This window comes from Pseudophryne corroboree, chromosome 5, assembly GCF_028390025.1.
Source record: "Pseudophryne corroboree isolate aPseCor3 chromosome 5, aPseCor3.hap2, whole genome shotgun sequence".
Taxonomy (NCBI): domain Eukaryota; kingdom Metazoa; phylum Chordata; class Amphibia; order Anura; family Myobatrachidae; genus Pseudophryne; species Pseudophryne corroboree.
In genome coordinates this window covers 92,145,298-92,161,969 of record NC_086448.1, presented here as the reverse complement: position 1 = coordinate 92,161,969, position 16,672 = coordinate 92,145,298, and the positions used below count along the sequence as shown (strand labels likewise).

Below are 16,672 nucleotides of genomic sequence, written 5' to 3'. Positions count from 1 at the left end.
ACCCGTACTGTACTGCTGTGCTGTCCGTACAAGAGGAGGAAGCGGGGGGTGGGTCCCTTGTGGAGCCTGAAGCTCATTGAGGGTTGAAGCTAGATCCAAGTAGGCTAAGGGACCTTTTCCGTCAGTGGGGGGGACAACACAAGGGGGAGGAACTAGGCCAGCGGGATAGTTCCTCTACTATCCACGCCCCAAACTATTACCTTTAGTAATCAGGTGGCGAGCCACCGAGCCCGAAGCGTGGCGAGCGAAGCGTGGCGAGCGAAGCGTGGCGAGCGAAGCGAGCCCGCAAAGGTACTTTTCGGGTTCCCTGTTCGGCTGTAGCTCCTCCCCCTGGTGACGTGTCTCCTCCCCTAGGTACGTCAGAAGGTCTCTTCTCCCTCTCAGATATAGAATCAACCGCTCATTGAGGTCGGTGTTTCCAAACAGGGACCATGTCGGTGTAGGCGGAGCGGCACTCGCTGCTCCTGCCACGCCCACTTTCTGCTGTGTGCTTCAGGATTATCATCTGATCTTCCCCTCGCGACAGAAGTAACTTCAGCGGCACAGTAAGGTCGGACTCCGATGGAATACCAGTGCTTAGGGGGGAGCAGATCTGTGTGTTTGAGGGGAGGAGAGGAGGGAGTTTGGCTAGAGTTGTGTCTGGGGATCTGTGTGAGTGGGATCTGAGGGAGGGTGGTACACTGAGTATGTTTGAGGGGAGGGGAACTGAGGGAGGGAGAGGAGCTGTGTGTGTGTGTGTGTGTGTGTGTGTGTGTGTGTGCGTGTGTGTGAGGAAGCCAGCTATTTGGGGAGGGAGCTGAGTGTGGGGGAAGAGCTGTGTGTTTGGAAAGGGGGATTATCTGTGAGGAAAGTTGGTTAGCTGTGCGGGGCTCTGTGTGTGTGTGTGTGTGTGTGTGTGTGTGTGTGTTTGTTTGATGGGAGGGGAACTGAGTGATGGAGGAGAGCTGTGTTTGTGGGGGAAAAGGGGTCTGTGAGAGTAATGGACAGCCATGTGGGGAGGGAGTCTCTGTAAGGGTGGAGAGCTGTGTGTGCGCAGAGGTCTGTGTGAAGGACAGCCATATGGGGGTGGGGAACTCGGGTCTGTGTGAGAGGGGAGAGCTGTGTGTAGGGGGTTCTGTGTAAGTAAGGGACCACTACGTGGTGGTGGTGGGTCTCTGAGTCAGGGTGTGGTGCTAAATGTGTTTTAGGAGAGCTGTGTGTGTAAGGGTTTGTGTGAGAAAGGGATAGCTATGTGAGGGGGGATTTCTCTTTGTGTGAGGAGGTCTGTATGAGGAGGTGAGAGCTATATTAGGGGGGAGTCTGTATGAGGATGGGAATATGAGTTAGGGATGAGAGCTTTATGTATTTGTATTTCTATATTGATTTGGGCCCTGTTGGTCCAGTTTCCACAAAAACCTGTAACAGCGGCCCCAAAAGGTCTCGACAAAGGCCGTCCACCATATGGCATCTCTTTTCAGCACCTTTCCGGGGGTGGGGGTGTATCTCGTAAATAGGCCCAATAGAAGCATATTCTAATTTAGAGGGGGTTTTTTTCCGGGGAGGGGGGTCACCAAGCTCCAGATTGCCTCCGGGCGACTGGGATGAACTTACGCCACTGTGAGCATGCATAGCAAAACAGCGGTGAATGGGCAGGGGCAAAAACAGGAATTGCAGAGGGCAGGGGCGGGTGTTGTTCTAGAGAGGGGTGGAGCCAAGCATGGGAGTGGTGATAGACTACATACATACATACATACATACATACATACATACCGGGCCCATTAAACAACAGTATAGTGCTTGGAGAGGGGAGGAGGGATGGTGGCGGACAGAGCCGTAACTAGGTGTGTGCCGATGGTGCCTTGCCCACAGCGCAAATGCACTGAGGGCACACCATCGGGCATCACACCTGCTAGCTCCGAGCCCAGACTGCTGAAGGTGGCGCCGCCTGTGTACCGCTGATGGCGGCGCCGCCCGCCCGTGTCCCTCTGAAGCTGCCGCCCACCCGCCTGGACACAACCGTGTCCCGCTGAAGCCACCCACCTGTTTTCCGCAACTTCCTCTGGCTTCAAGTTCAGAGGAAGTTTTCAAGCTGCTGCGGCATCTGTGCAGCCTTCTCAATGGCCCAGTGGCAGTCCGGCCCCCCTCCCCTGCAATACGGAAGCCGCTGCCGCCCACCAGACTCCTGCTGCTGAAGCCGCCACCCGCCCGCCCGTGTCCCCGTGAAGCCGCCGCCCGCCCGCAACAAAACGTAAGTGACTACACTACACTACACTATTTTACACTACACTTCACTACAGTACACTATACTACACTATATTACACTACACTTCACTACAGTACATTACACTACACTACACCACAGTACACTTCACTATACTACACTACACCCTAAGGGTAGGAGGGGGGTGTGTGTGTAAGGGGGACTGGCTGCCGTACTGTGTTAAAGGGGGAAAGGGGGACTCTGCCTGCCATAATGTGTAAAAGGGGGACGCTCTCTGCCGTAATGTGTAAAAAGGAGACGATGTCTGCCGTAACATGTAAAAGGGGGACGCTGTCTGCCGTAATGTGTAAAAAGGGGACTGTCTGCCGTAATGTGTAAAAAAGGGGACGCTGTCTGCTGTAATGTGTAAAAAAGGGGACGCTGTCTGCCGTAACATTTAAAAGGGGGACGCTGTCTGCCGTAATGTGCAAAAAAGGGGACGCTGTCTGCCGTAATGTGTAAAAAAGGGGACGCTGTCTGCCGTAATGTGTAAAAAAGGGGACGCTGTCTGCCGTAATGTGTAAAAAGGAGACGCTGTCTGCCGTAATGTGTAAAAAGGGGACGCTGTCTGCCGTAATGTGTAAAAAAGGGGGACACTGTCTGCCGTTATGTGTAAAAAAGGGGACTCTGTCTGCCGTAATGTGTAAAAAAAAAAAAAGGGGACGCTGTCTGCCGTAATGTGTAAAAAAGGGGGACGCTGTCTGCCGTAATGTGTAAAAAGAGGACGCTGTCTGCCGTAATGTATAAAAGGGGCTCTACCTGGTGTAGTGGCGCTACTGTGCGGCCTAATTTGAAGAATGGAGACTACTGTGCACCATTATATGAATTGGTATTATTTTGTGGCCACACCCCTTTCCCGTGAAGCCATGCCCCCATATTTTTGGCACGCGCCTACGGCGCGCACTGCCGCCAGTTTGCATTAAGGGGGGGCGCCGATGCCGTTTCTTGCACACAGCGCTAAAATGTCTAGTTACGGCACTGGTGGCGAAGATCATTTCACACAGCAAGTAGGAATCTGCTGCACAACCCGTGAGTCGTGAGGTTTTGAAAAGGGGGAGGGGCCAAATGCCATAAGGGGTGGGACTTAATTGGGATTGGTAGCTCTATTACATGAAGAAAAACAAATTGGTCAGTGGGGGGGCCTTCTGGGTATTCAGAAACTTCCCCTGCATGCACCAATGAATAGGTGCTGTGCGTATATCTGCTTCTAGTGTGCACAGCAATGACTGGGTACTACCACAAAATCAGAGATCTGTGTTTATAACCACAGCGCTTTAACACAAAATTATAGACAAATAAAAATCACCATAACGTCCCTTAATGAAGGTTCCTGTGATGGAGTCCTCAAAGCGAATGTTCTGATGGAATTTCTCCAGAGTATAGTAAAGGACTCCAGGGGTGTGGGGGTGTCATAGTCAGGGCTGCAACTAGGGGTGTGTGTACAGTGCCAGGGCACAGAGCCCTGGGGTCAACACCATCTCTGGCCCACAACATCTGCAGCCGGCCTGGAACGGCACCCTACGGCCAGCAGTGCTACTGCAGAGCCACCCAGATTTTTCAAGCGATGCTCCCTGCAGCCTGTGGATCTGCCCAGAGCCAGCGTCCTGCTCCCTAGGCAATACATCATGATGCCACGTGTTTCGGGCGGGGCCAGCACAGGACAAACTGCCACCCTGTTATGGAGTTGGTCATAGTGGTTATGACTATGCCACTAGTGGCCATTCTGAGCCCATTTTATTGCTGCATGCGGTAGCTAGTGATTACCAGCTTAAATCCACTGCTGCTTAGGCTACCTGGGATCTTCCGCTGCTGTGGAACTGTAGTTCCCACCATAACAAATTGACATGTTTATTTTTTTCTAGCTTTATATTTTAGGTGTAAAGGACAGGACGCCTTTTCCAGTATCTGGGAATTATTATATGGATGGTAGAATTAAAGCTTCTAACCTCTTATTTAGGATGGCAGAGAGGGACCTGAGGGCCCAGTGGTAGTAATCATGATGGGGGTGGATGGTGCTGGAGAAAGTGGCTGCATGAACAAACAGCTTCCTAGTACTCTGCGCTGTCTCACTTCTAGGCTACATGCACAGCACCAAACAGCCTGGGGGGGATATACCACTATATACTGTGCATGTACAGTAGTCAAGGCATGCCCCAATTAATGGCTGCAAAGGGCTCTGACATCACTATCTGCTGCCCTGTTTCCAGCTGCTTATTTCTTGCAGTTTGTAGTTGCTCAAAGTAACCAATCATAGTCTGTTATTTAGAAAACTGCGCTAGATAAACGACATTTAGCAGCTGATTGGTTGCTTTGCACAATTTCTCCATTTATCTATCTCCAAGGCTTGATCACACTCTAAGGCCCAGATTTATCAAGCCTTGGAGAGTGATAAATAGCACGGTGATAAAGTACCAACCAATCAGCTCCTAACTGTCATTTTTCAAATTCAGCCTGAAACATGGCAGTTAGGAGCTGATTAGTTGGTACTTTATCACTGTGCAGTTTATCACTCTCCAAGGCTTGATAAATCTGGGCCTGAGTCTGTAAGTGTCAGTCATTGGGGGACATTTACTAAGCAGTGATAAGAGCGGAGAAGTGAGCCAGTGGAGAAGTTGCCCTATCAGCCAATCAGCAGCTCTATATAATTTTATAGTATGCAAATTATAGATGTTACTTCAGTGCTGATTGGTTGCCACGGGCAACTTCTCCACTGGTTCACTTCTCCGCTCCTTTCACTGCTTAGTAAATGTCCCCCATTGTCAGTCTGCATAAATGTGAGTCTGTATCAGTCTATGTAGATGTATATCTGTGTGTCAGTCTTGAAGACAGATAAAGTGGAAAGAGATAAAGTACCACTGCCAACCCATCAGCTCCTGTCATTTCTCCAAAACAAGCCTGTAACATGACAGCAAGGAACTGATTGGTTTGTACTTTATCTCTGTCCACTTTATCTCTTTTCAAGGCTTAGTACAAAGACCCCATATGTCTTTAATTAAAGCTTGGGTAATGTACCACCACCTACATACTATATATGATCATTGCTTAGGAAGATCTGTATGTTTTTTTCTTTCTTTAGTGTTCTCTATTCATCATCAGGAGTGTATGTGTATCCACCATACCGCTGATTTAGCATAGCTTATATAAAAATTAAAATGCCTCAAATTTATGTATGATGTATTAAAGCACCCGCTTATAATATAGGGGGTACACCATCCCAGCTATAAGTTTCAAAAATGTTACGGGTGGCATATTATTTATAACAGGGTCATATAATAATTTGTACTCGCTAAGGAAGTGTACAGTATACATAAAACATTGCATACGTACCTAACTTTAATGTGTGTCATTTCTACTCCTTAGCTTGTTGGAAATGTAAATACTGTATACAGACTGTTGCCCTTATTTATCAATGAGTGATACATTTCACTGTAAATGATAAATTGCACCAGCCAATCGGCTCCTAACTGCCATGTTACAGAGTGTGTTTGAAAAATGACAGTTAAGAGCGGATTGGCTGGTGCAATTTATCATTCACAGTGAAATTTATCACTCATTGATAAATAAGGGCATGTATTTTTAAACTTTTACATTAAATGTTTTGTAGCATAAAAAGTTGCCGGTTTGAGCCTAGCCTGTTAATGATTATAGGCACCAATGTTAGACATATTTCATTGCAGTGTAGCACGGGTCTCTTAAGAAACTCTCCAAATTGATTATATTACCAAAACAATGCTCCAAGCTCCTTGCGGCTGGCATACAGAATTGTATATAATTTAGTCTCAATTGACATGCCGAAACAGAACGCCTCTAAACATGAATATCTGCACTGCTGCAACAAATCACTTCCGATTAATGTTTTTATTTCTTTATGTTTTAAATATATTTGACCACATATTTGGCTGTATAATGAAGAATATAACAATATGCTCTGTATTTTTACCTAAAACAATAATAAAAATAAAAATAGGTCACAGCTGACTTGGAATATATGCACAAGAGACTGGCTGCGTGGCTATTTACACATTCGAACATGAGGCGACCCTACATGATGCAATTTGTGTAACAGAAGATTAGTCCTGTTTTAAACCAGTTGTCAGCAATTTGCCGGATCGTGTGGACGTAAAAATGACTGTCAATGGGATCAGCGTTATGACCTTGGTCATCCAGAAACAGTGGCCGTGGAAGTGAAAGAGTTAATGATATACACATTTTTTATAATGTAAATCTGATTCATTTATGATTGGCCAGAAGCTGAAATAGAGTAGACAATTTCGTTCAGAATTTGGGAACTTATGTCAGGTTGAGCGCCTTGATCTGATTTGCTGAGAAGAAAAAGGTGATATTCTGAATTGTTTTGGTCAGCTTTATTACAGTTTCAATTGGCAGAGTTAATAATATAATAATAATAATAATAATAATAATAATAATGTAATAATATAATAATAATAGCAATACCATGCTTAGAACTTCACTTGCTGCCGGATCCACTTGACCACAGACACTTAGAAGACCCAATGAAGTAACATCAATCCCTAGCGTCTTCCAATCACCCAATCCCATCTGCAGCTTGATGTTACTGTTGTGTGGTTCGGGTGCTCAGTATACAGTGCTTGGGAATGATGTAATCAGATCTTCTGTGTACCTAGACCTGCAACCAATTCAACAGCAAGCACTATTACTAAGTTATCCACTGTGGAGGCCCACGCTCTGCTCCTGTGAAGGGATGGCTGGTGGCCATCGATGGTTAAATAGTTTTACCATCGATCAGGGAGGTCCAATGGGAAAATCCCGTCAATGAATACTCGGCTGCAGTCCCAGTTTCTTTGGATATGCTGCGCCTACCCAAACTATCATTGGTTTTGATGGCAAAACAACCATTGCTCATTGAACGTTATCCCGTTGATCATGTGCGGGTGGTGAAACAAGCTTCAGAATAACTCTCCTATGGGATTCTCTGGGCAAACGTCACCCACTGAAATAATAGGCCAATTGGGCTTCACAGTGTACGTACTGGGTTTAATATTCTGGTGTGTTACGGTCACCTGTATTGGGTTGAAAGTCTAGTGCTAACTGCGAGCACACATAATAAGGCAGATTACATGTGCCCATTTAATGAAATGTACATTTTTAATACAGGCTTAATAATTAAATCACGAATAAGGCAGTGACATGTCACAATATATAGCTAACAAAATGTTATATGTATATTTCTTCTCTCCCTTAGCGATTAAAAGAACTGAAACAAAGAGAATTTGCTCGAAATGTGGCTTCAAAGTCATGGAAAGATGAAAAAAAGCAGGAGAAAGCACTCAAAAGGCTTCATCAGCTCGCAGAGCTACGCAAGCAGCCAGACTGGTGAGGCTTTGAATACGATGCTGCTGAAAATTCTATAAAACAATGCTGCTTGATTGCAGTGTTTTTACATTTATTTTTATTTTTTTTGCACTTATGGGATAATTAAGTTATGTCACAAGTAATTTCCATACAGACTAAGTGACATAACATGATTTAGCTCTATATATTCTTTGCAATTAAAGCCGCATTCAGAAATGCTGTAGTTGTTCATCAAAAATAGGAGGGAGGCTGGGTACAGTGTGTAACAGAAATACTACCATGCCAAATTTAACCCACGCTTGCCACTGAACACAGCTTAGAACCTCAGTGAGTTGGGAGGCACCTGGCACACACGTAGTAAACGATAAATTGTCCTCCTGGAACGCTTAGATATTTGGGGCATAGGATCTCATTGAGATTACTACCCCTATCTGCTATAATGATTGACGGAGCTCCCCAGCCCTTCACCCTTTCTATGTATAGGAGGTGACAAGTAGCCATCGCCTCTCTAATAGGATCTATTAGATACACTACCTGACAATGCTTTCAAACCTCTACTGTACATGAGTCTTGGACTCACTCCTCCCTACTGCCACCTCTCCAACTACTCACTCCGCCCTACTGCCACCTCTCCAACTATTCACTGCCTACAGCTACATACAGTGTCTCCAGTAGATAGTTTATAGTCATGCGCATTGGGCACATTACTAGGTAACGATCTTCAATCATTTTAAGTCTTACTCTTTGGACATGTTAGTCGGCCAGAATCTATATTTCCACTATCAGTTCTCCTCTTCCTTGCTCTTAACTCCGCTGATGTACTGTACCTTCCATCCTCCTATCATACTGAATCACCTCTTCCCTTTCTACACACCTGTCTGATCTTATCTCCACAGTCACTTAACCTTCTGCTGTCTGCTTTTATCACCCTTATAGAGTAACCCCTTCAGCTCACTTCTTTCTGCACCCCTCTGCTGTTTACTTACCTTAGTCTCTCTGCTGTTCTCTTCCTCTGTCTTAACCCCGCCGCTGTACTCTATAGTGTCAGATTTTTAGGTATGCGCTAACCCCTCTCTGTTCCTCTGTCTGCTCTACTATTGCTCCATCTGCTCTTCCCTTCCCTGTATTGTAAGTTGTAACCACTCTTCTGTGTGCTCTCATTGTCCCCCATGTGTGTCCCCTCCAAGGGCATGTGTGCAAAGGGACTGGCAGGGTCTCCAGGCTATGTATCTACTGTAGTAGGGTTCTCTGTTCAGTCATTGTAATGTGGCTGCTGGGGTCCCCATGTGGAGCACTGCCCTTTATGATGTCACGGGCCTATACTTCTGTAGTGAGTGCTGGGAGCTACCTCTCAGGGTTTACTAATCCAGCTAGGCCAGAGAAAAGCCCTCACTTGGGTTCGGGTTTGGATTTACACACCTAGATAGTCTGCCTATAGCGCACCAAGATGCACACCTACTCTCCACTCCCGGGGTATACCTCACCAACTAGAAGTGCACCTAGCTTTCTGCAGATGCAGAAAAATCTCAAGTAGAACTGAAAAATCTCAAGAAGAACTGTGCTGAAGTCCAACCTCCTACTGCTGTAGAACCATTCCTTCCCTAAATTGAAAACTTCTGTCTCTCTCCAAAAACACTGTTAAGTGTTAGGGGAGATCAGGGACTGTCTTTATTACCTGTATATGTGTGTGAAGACTAGTTTAAGATTGGACCAAAAGAGTATCTTTAGATGAGTGCTTCTTAGATGAAAGTTGCACAATGTGTCCCATTAGCAATCTGATGGAATGGCTTGCAGAGCAAAGCAACACCCCTAACAATGTTTCAGTCAGCATACTTGGAAAAAATAAATAAAAATATCACTATTATGCTGCTCCACTATACTTGCTTCCTCCTTAATTATCAAGGAACACCCTCACTGTTCCATATTTCCCCCACCTGTTCATGTATATACTGTAGTAGTGCATTGTTACCACAGCCATACTGGCCATTTGGCAAATGTCAGAAGGATCAGTCTGGTCGGTGCTCTGCTCTGCCGGCATGCTTAGATGGGACGTGCCATGAGGTTGCACTCCTGTAACTCGTGGTCACATTGCAGTGATGTGTGGCCATGCCCCTATTCGATCCATGTGCACGCCTATGGCGCATGCATGGAGCGAATGCCAGGGATGAACCTCCCCTATCCACCACTGATTGTTCATCAATGCTATTGCAAATCTTTTTGGTAAAACTGCTATTCTACTACATGTCTGCTTGTATGGACACTTCTCTGTAATTATTGCCCAACAGAGGAATGTGTTCAAGTTCCTTACAGTGGGATATAGGCAGTTAAATCTAATCTGACTGACCAAGAGCAGACTCAGGACTCTCCCTTACTACACAGAAAGTGCAAAATGTATAATGGGTGTTACGGTGTGGTGCATAATGTGTAATGGGTGTTACGGTGTGGCACATAATGTGTAATGGGTGTTACGGTGTGAGCGCATAATGTGTAATGAGTGTTATGGTGTAGTGCATAATGTATAATGGGTGTTACTGTGTGGTGTATAATGTGTGTTATGGTGTAGTGCATAATGTCTAATGTGTGTTACGGCGTGGTGCATAATGTATAATGGGTGTTACGGTGTGGTGCATAATGTATAATGGGTGTTACGGTGTAGTGCAAAATGTGTAATGAGTGTTATGGTGTAGTGCATAATGTATAATGGGTGTTACTGTGTGGTGTATAATGTGTGTTATGGTGTAGTGCATAATGTGTAATGTGTGTTACGGTGTGGTGCATAATGTACAATGGGTGTTACGGTGTGGTGCATAATGTATAATGGGTGTTACGGTGTAGTGCATAATGTATAATGGGTATTACGGTGTAGTGCATAATGTATAATGGGTGTTACGGTGTGGTGCATAATGTATAATGGGTGTTATGGTGTGGTGCATAATGTATAATGGGTGTTACGGTGTAGTGCATAATGTATAATGGGTATTACGGTGTAGTGCACAATGTATAATGGGTGTTACGGTGTGGTGCATAATGTATAATGGGTGTTACGGTGTAGTGCATAATGTATAATGGGTATTACGGTGTAGTGCATAATGTATAATGGGTGTTACGGTGTGGTGCATAATGTATAATGGGTGTTACGGTGTAGTGCATAATGTATAATGGGTATTACGGTGTAGTGCATAATGTATAATGGGTATTACGGTGTAGTGCATAATGTATAATGGGTGTTACGGTGTGGTGCATAATGTATAATGGGTGTTACGGTGTGGTGCATAATGTATAATGGGTGTTACGGTGTAGTGCAAAATGTGTAATGAGTGTTATGGTGTAGTGCATAATGTATAATGGGTGTTACTGTGTGGTGTATAATGTGTGTTATGGTGTAGTGCACAATGTGTAATGTGTGTTACGGTGTGGTGCATAATGTATAATGGGTGTTACGGTGTGGTGCATAATGTATAATGGGTGTTACGGTGTAGTGCATAATGTATAATGGGTATTACGGTGTAGTGCATAATGTATAATGGGTGTTACGGTGTGGTGCATAATGTATAATGGGTGTTACGGTGTAGTGCATAATGTATAATGGGTATTACGGTGTAGTGCATAATGTATAATGGGTGTTACGGTGTGGTGCATAATGTATAATGGGTGTTACGGTGTAGTGCATAATGTATAATGGGTATTACGGTGTAGTGCATAATGTATAATGGGTGTTACGGTGTGGTGCATAATGTATAATGGGTGTTACGGTGTAGTGCATAATGTATAATGGGTATTACGGTGTAGTGTATAATGGGTATTACGGTGTAGTGCATAATGTATAATGGGTGTTACGGTGTGGTGCATAATGTATAATGGGTGTTACGGTGTGGCACATAATGTATAATGGGTGTTACGGTGTGAGCGCATAATGTGTAATGAGTGTTATGGTGTAGTGCATAATGTATAATGGGTGTTACTGTGTGGTGTATAATGTGTGTTATGGTGTAGTACATAATGTGTAATGTGTGTTACGGTGTGGTGCATAATGTATAATGGGTGTTACGGTGTGGTGCATAATGTATAATGGGTGTTACGGTGTAGTGCATAATGTATAATGGGTGTTACGGTGTAGTGTATAATGTGTAAAGTGTGTTACGGTGTGTTTCATAATATGTAATGTGTTACGGTGTAGTGCACAATGTATAATGTGTGTTACGGTGTGGTGCATAATGTGTAATGTGTGTTACGGTGTGGTGCATAATGTATAATGGGTGTTATGGTGAGGTGCATAGTGTTAATTTGGTGTTACGGTGTAGTGCATAATGGGTGTTATGGTGTGGTACATAATGTATAATGAGTATTACGGTGTAGTGCATAATGTGTAATGGGTGTTACGGTGTAGTGCATAATGTGTAATGGGTGTTACAGTGTGGTGCATAATATGTAATGGGTGTTATGGTGCAGTGCATAATGTGTAAGGGGAGTTACGGTGTGTGGCATATTGTGTGAGGAGCACTATGGTATTGTCACGCTTGGCTGGATTTGAGGATTTGACAGCTGAGACTTGCCCAAGGAAGTAGTTGACTGCGGATGAAGAAGACGTGGAGGCTGGATATAGTTCCTTCTCATGGGACGAGGGATCAAAGGAGAACGTAGGCAGAGCTATGAGTCAGTGAGTAGTAGTTCTTGAGAACGAGGCTGAGGGAAAAGAACTGTGGCTTGTGAATGATGACTAAAGACGAGGTTTGAAGACTAAGAACTGCGGACTGTGGCTTGAAAGACGAGGCTGTAGATAATGAACTGCGGACTGTGAATGGTGGTTTAAAGACGTGGCTGAAGATAAAGAACGGCGGACTGTGGCTTTAAAGACGAGGCTGTAGATAATGATCTGTGGACTGTGAATGGTGGTTTAAAGACGTGGCTAAAGATAAAGAACTAGGGACTGTGGCTTGAAAGACGAGGCTGTAGCCCGGGACCGTCCGTGCCCAAAGGCTCTTACTGGACCGGGGTTTCCAGGAGTGCATCCACAGGCAGCAGTAGGTTAGAAACGGCAGGACTGCAGCAGCAAATAAACGGCTAGCAGAGTCAGGAGTTACCAGGACACGGCAAGAATCCTGGGAGCACAGGCTAAAGCACCTACAAATGGGTTGTAACTTGAAGCACTGGCGTCCCTGTCATAAACCAGCCCCCTTTTATAAGGAGATCTCTCCCTGGATTGGCTGGAAAAAACAGGAAGCCTGCACTATGCTTCAGAATTTGGTCTCCAACATGGCGGCTCCCAGTAAGGCAGACCTTTTTGTATACACCACACAGCTCCCTGCCCCTGGTCTCCTAGCAACCGCCTAAGTGGGTGAGACCCGCTGCAGTGGCATCCCGCCACCACGAGCGGACCCCCCACTGCCGCCTACCACTGCACACGGACCCGGCGCAGCAGCCCTCCTCCACCGCTGCCCACAAGCCGCCTGTACAGCAAACCCCACGGCCCCGGCGTGCCGGTAAGACCCCGGACGCTGACAGGTATGAGGTGTAGGAAAAATGACAAATAATGGTAGGGAGCATGAATAAAGAACAAAAATATAGTGCTATGAATTGTTTTGGGGAGAGGGGCCGCAAACCGGTATCTTGCCTGGGGCCCCATAAGGCCTAAATCCAGCTCTGCAACCTACTGCTGCAACCTACTGTAGCACCCTTCACATGCCCTCATTCAGTGCAAATGCCGGTAATTCAGGCCCATTCAACTGCAAGTAGAGACAGGTGTGTAAATTCATCCCAGTCGCCCAGAGGCAAGTTGGAGTTTGGTGCCCCCCCCCCCCCCCCCCTCAAAACATGGAAAACAAATATGGTATAGCGAGGCACCTGTGATTGGACAGCGGATCCAGTGCTGGATCCGCTGGTCCAATCACATAGACGCGGCCGGGAGAAGCGGCGCCGGGACCATTCATACTGCTCCAGCTGCGGCGGCGCCGGGATGCTCAGGAGTCCGTGCGGGGCTGACTTCATTAAGAGCAGCTCCCCCTCCCTGCCTCCTTACTCACAGTGTCCTTGCTGTTGCTGCCGCTGCTGGTCCGGCGCCTGTCACACACAGGCAGAGCCTGAAGGCAGTGAGTGCAGCAGCAGCGGTACAGGGAGGAGGGGGAGAGCGGAACGGAAGATCTTCCTACTGTAATCTAGGTAAAGTGTTTTCCGTGTCCCCCCCTCCCCCTACAAGCTAATGTGTGTGTTCCATGTCCCCCCCTCCCCCTACTAGCTAATGTGTGTGTGCCATGTCCCCTCTCCCCCTACTAGCTAATGTGTGTGTTCCATGTCCCCCCCTCCCCCTACTAGCTAATGTGTGTGTGCCATGTCCCCTCTCCCCCTACTAGCTAATGTGTGTGTTCCATGTCCCCCCCTCCCCCTACTAGCTAATGTGTGTGTGGCATGTCCCCTCCCCCTCCCCCTACTAGCTAATGTGTGTGTGCCATGTCCCCCCTCCCCCTACTAGCTAATGTGTGTGTGCCATGTCCCCCCTCCCCCTACTAGCTAATGTGTGTGTTCCATGTCCCCCCCTCCCCCTACTAGCTAATGTGTGTGTGCCATGTCTCCCCTCCCCCTACTAGCTAATGTGTGTGTTCCATGTCCCCCCCTCCCCCTACTAGCTAATGTGTGTGTGGCATGTCCCCCCCCCTCCCCCTACTAGCTAAATGTGTGTGTGGCATGTCCCCCCCCTCCCCCTACTAGCTAATGTGTGTGTGCCATGTCCCCCCTCCCCCTACTAGCTAATGTGTGTGTGCCATGTCCCCCCTCCCCCTACTAGCTAATGTGTGTGTTCCATGTCCCCCCCTACTAGCTAATGTGTGTGTGCCATGTACCCCCCTCCCCCTACTAGCTAAAGAGTGTTCCATGTCCACCGCTGGCCCAAACGCTGGCTAATGTGCACGGCGACAGCGGCGGGAAGCCACAGACCCAGCGTGAATTGAGCGGCGCCCGGTGCTCTCCTCCTCCGCCCTCTCTCAGACAGAAGCCCCTGCTTGACGGCCGGCGGCTGTGTAGAGCGCACAGCCGTTCACCGCCGCTAGCCGCCCACCGCCGCCAGCCACTCACCGCCACCAGCCGCAACAAATGAGTCAGGTAATGTTCACCTGCTGTCACCCTCTTTCCCTGTCGTTTCTGTCCCTGTCCCTACTGTCACACTTTCTCTCCCTGTCGTCAATCTCTCTCCCTGCTGTCACTATTGTCACTCTCTCTCTCTCCCTGCTGTCACTGTCGTCTCTCTCCCTGCTGTCACTATCGTCACTCTCTCTCTCCCTGCTGTCACTCTCTCTCCCTGCTGTCACTGTTGTCACTCTCTCTCCCTGCTGTCACTATCGTCACTCTCTCTCCCTGCTGTCACTCTCTCTACCTGCTGTCACTGTCGTCACTCTCTCTCCCTGTCGTCACTCTGGCTCTCCCTGCTATCACAATTTCAGCTCATTCAATGTGCTACAATGTGAATTTTGGCTCATTCAGTGTGCTACAATGTGAATTTTGGCACATTCAGTGTGCTACAATGTGAATTTCGGCTCATTCAGTGTGCTACAATGTGACTTTCGGCTCATTCAGTGTGCTACAATGTGACTTTCGGCTCATTCAGTGTGCTACAATGTGAATTTCGGCTCATTCAGTGTGCTATAATGTGAATGTCGGCTCATTCAGTGTGCTACAGTGTGAATTTGGGCTCATTCAGTGTGCTACAATGTGAATTTCGGCTCATTCAGTGTGCTACAATGTGAATTTTGGCTCATTCAGTGTGCTACAATGTGAATTTCGGCTCATTCAGTGTGCTACAATGTGACTTTCGGCTCATTCAGTGTGCTACAATGTGACTTTTGGCTCATTCAGTGTGCTACAATGTGAATTTCGGCTCATTCAGTGTGCTACAATGTGAATTTCGGCTCATTCAGTGTGCTACAATGTGAATGTCGGCTCATTCAGTGTGCTACAATGTGAATTTTGGCTCATTCAGTGTGCTACAGTGTGAATGTCGGCTCATTCAGTGTGCTACAATGTGACTTTCGGCTCATTCAGTGTGCTACAATGTGACTTTCGGCTCATTCAGTGTGCTACAGTGTGAATGTCGGCTCATTCAGTGTGTTACAATGTGAATTTCGGCTCATTCAGTGTGCTATAATGTGAATGTCGGCTCATTCAGTGTGCTACAGTGTGAATTTGGGCTCATTCAGTGTGCTACAGTGTGAATGTCGGCTCATTCAGTGTGTTACAATGTGAATTTCGGCTCATTCAGTGTGCTATAATGTGAATGTCGGCTCATTCAGTGTGCTACAGTGTGAATTTGGGCTCATTCAGTGTGCTACAATGTGAATTTTGGCTCATTCAGTGTGCTACAATGTGAATTTCGGCTCATTCAGTGTGCTATAATGTGAATGTCGGCTCATTCAGTGTGCTACAGTGTGAATTTGGGCTCATTCAGTGTGCTACAATGTGAATTTTGGCTCATTCAGTGTGCTACAATGTGAGTTTCGGCTCATTCAGTGTGCTACAATGTGAATTTCGGCTCATTCAGTGTGCTACAATGTGAATTTTGGCTCATTCAGTGTGCTACAATGTAAATTTTGGCTCATTTAGTGTGCTACAATGTGAATTTCGGCTCATTCAGTGTGCTACAATGTGACTTTCGGCTCATTCAGTGTGCTACAATGTGACTTTCGGCTCATTCAGTGTGCTACAATGTGAATTTCGGCTCATTCAGTGTGCTACAATGTGAATGTCGGCTCATTCAGTGTGCTACAATGTGACTTTCGGCTCATTCAGTGTGCTACAATGTGACTTTCGGCTCATTCAGTGTGCTACAATGTGACTTTCGGCTCATTCAGTGTGCTACAATGTGAATTTCGGCTCATTCAGTGTGCTATAATGTGAATTTAAGCTCATTCAGTGTGCTACAATGTGAATGTCGGCTCATTCAGTGTGCTACAATGTGAATTTCGGCTCGTACCATGGCCCTCATTCCGAGTTGTTCGCTCGGTATTTTTCATCGCATCGCAGTGAGAATTCTCTTAGTGCGCATGCGTAATGTTCGCACTGCGCATGCGTCAAGTAACTTTACTAAGAAGAAAGTAATTTTACTCACGGCTTTTT

General features: G+C 46.5%; 1 protein-coding gene across 1 annotated transcript in view; it reads left to right on the top strand.

Annotated features, from left to right (window-relative positions):
* ZNF804B (zinc finger protein 804B) overlaps positions 1 to 16,672 on the top strand; it is a 498,712-nt gene that overhangs the window by 469,149 nt on the left and 12,891 nt on the right. The window contains exon 3 of the mRNA XM_063921473.1: positions 7,464 to 7,594. Coding sequence (XP_063777543.1) covers positions 7,464 to 7,594 — 131 coding nt within the window. The remainder of the gene's footprint in view (positions 1 to 7,463; positions 7,595 to 16,672) is intronic.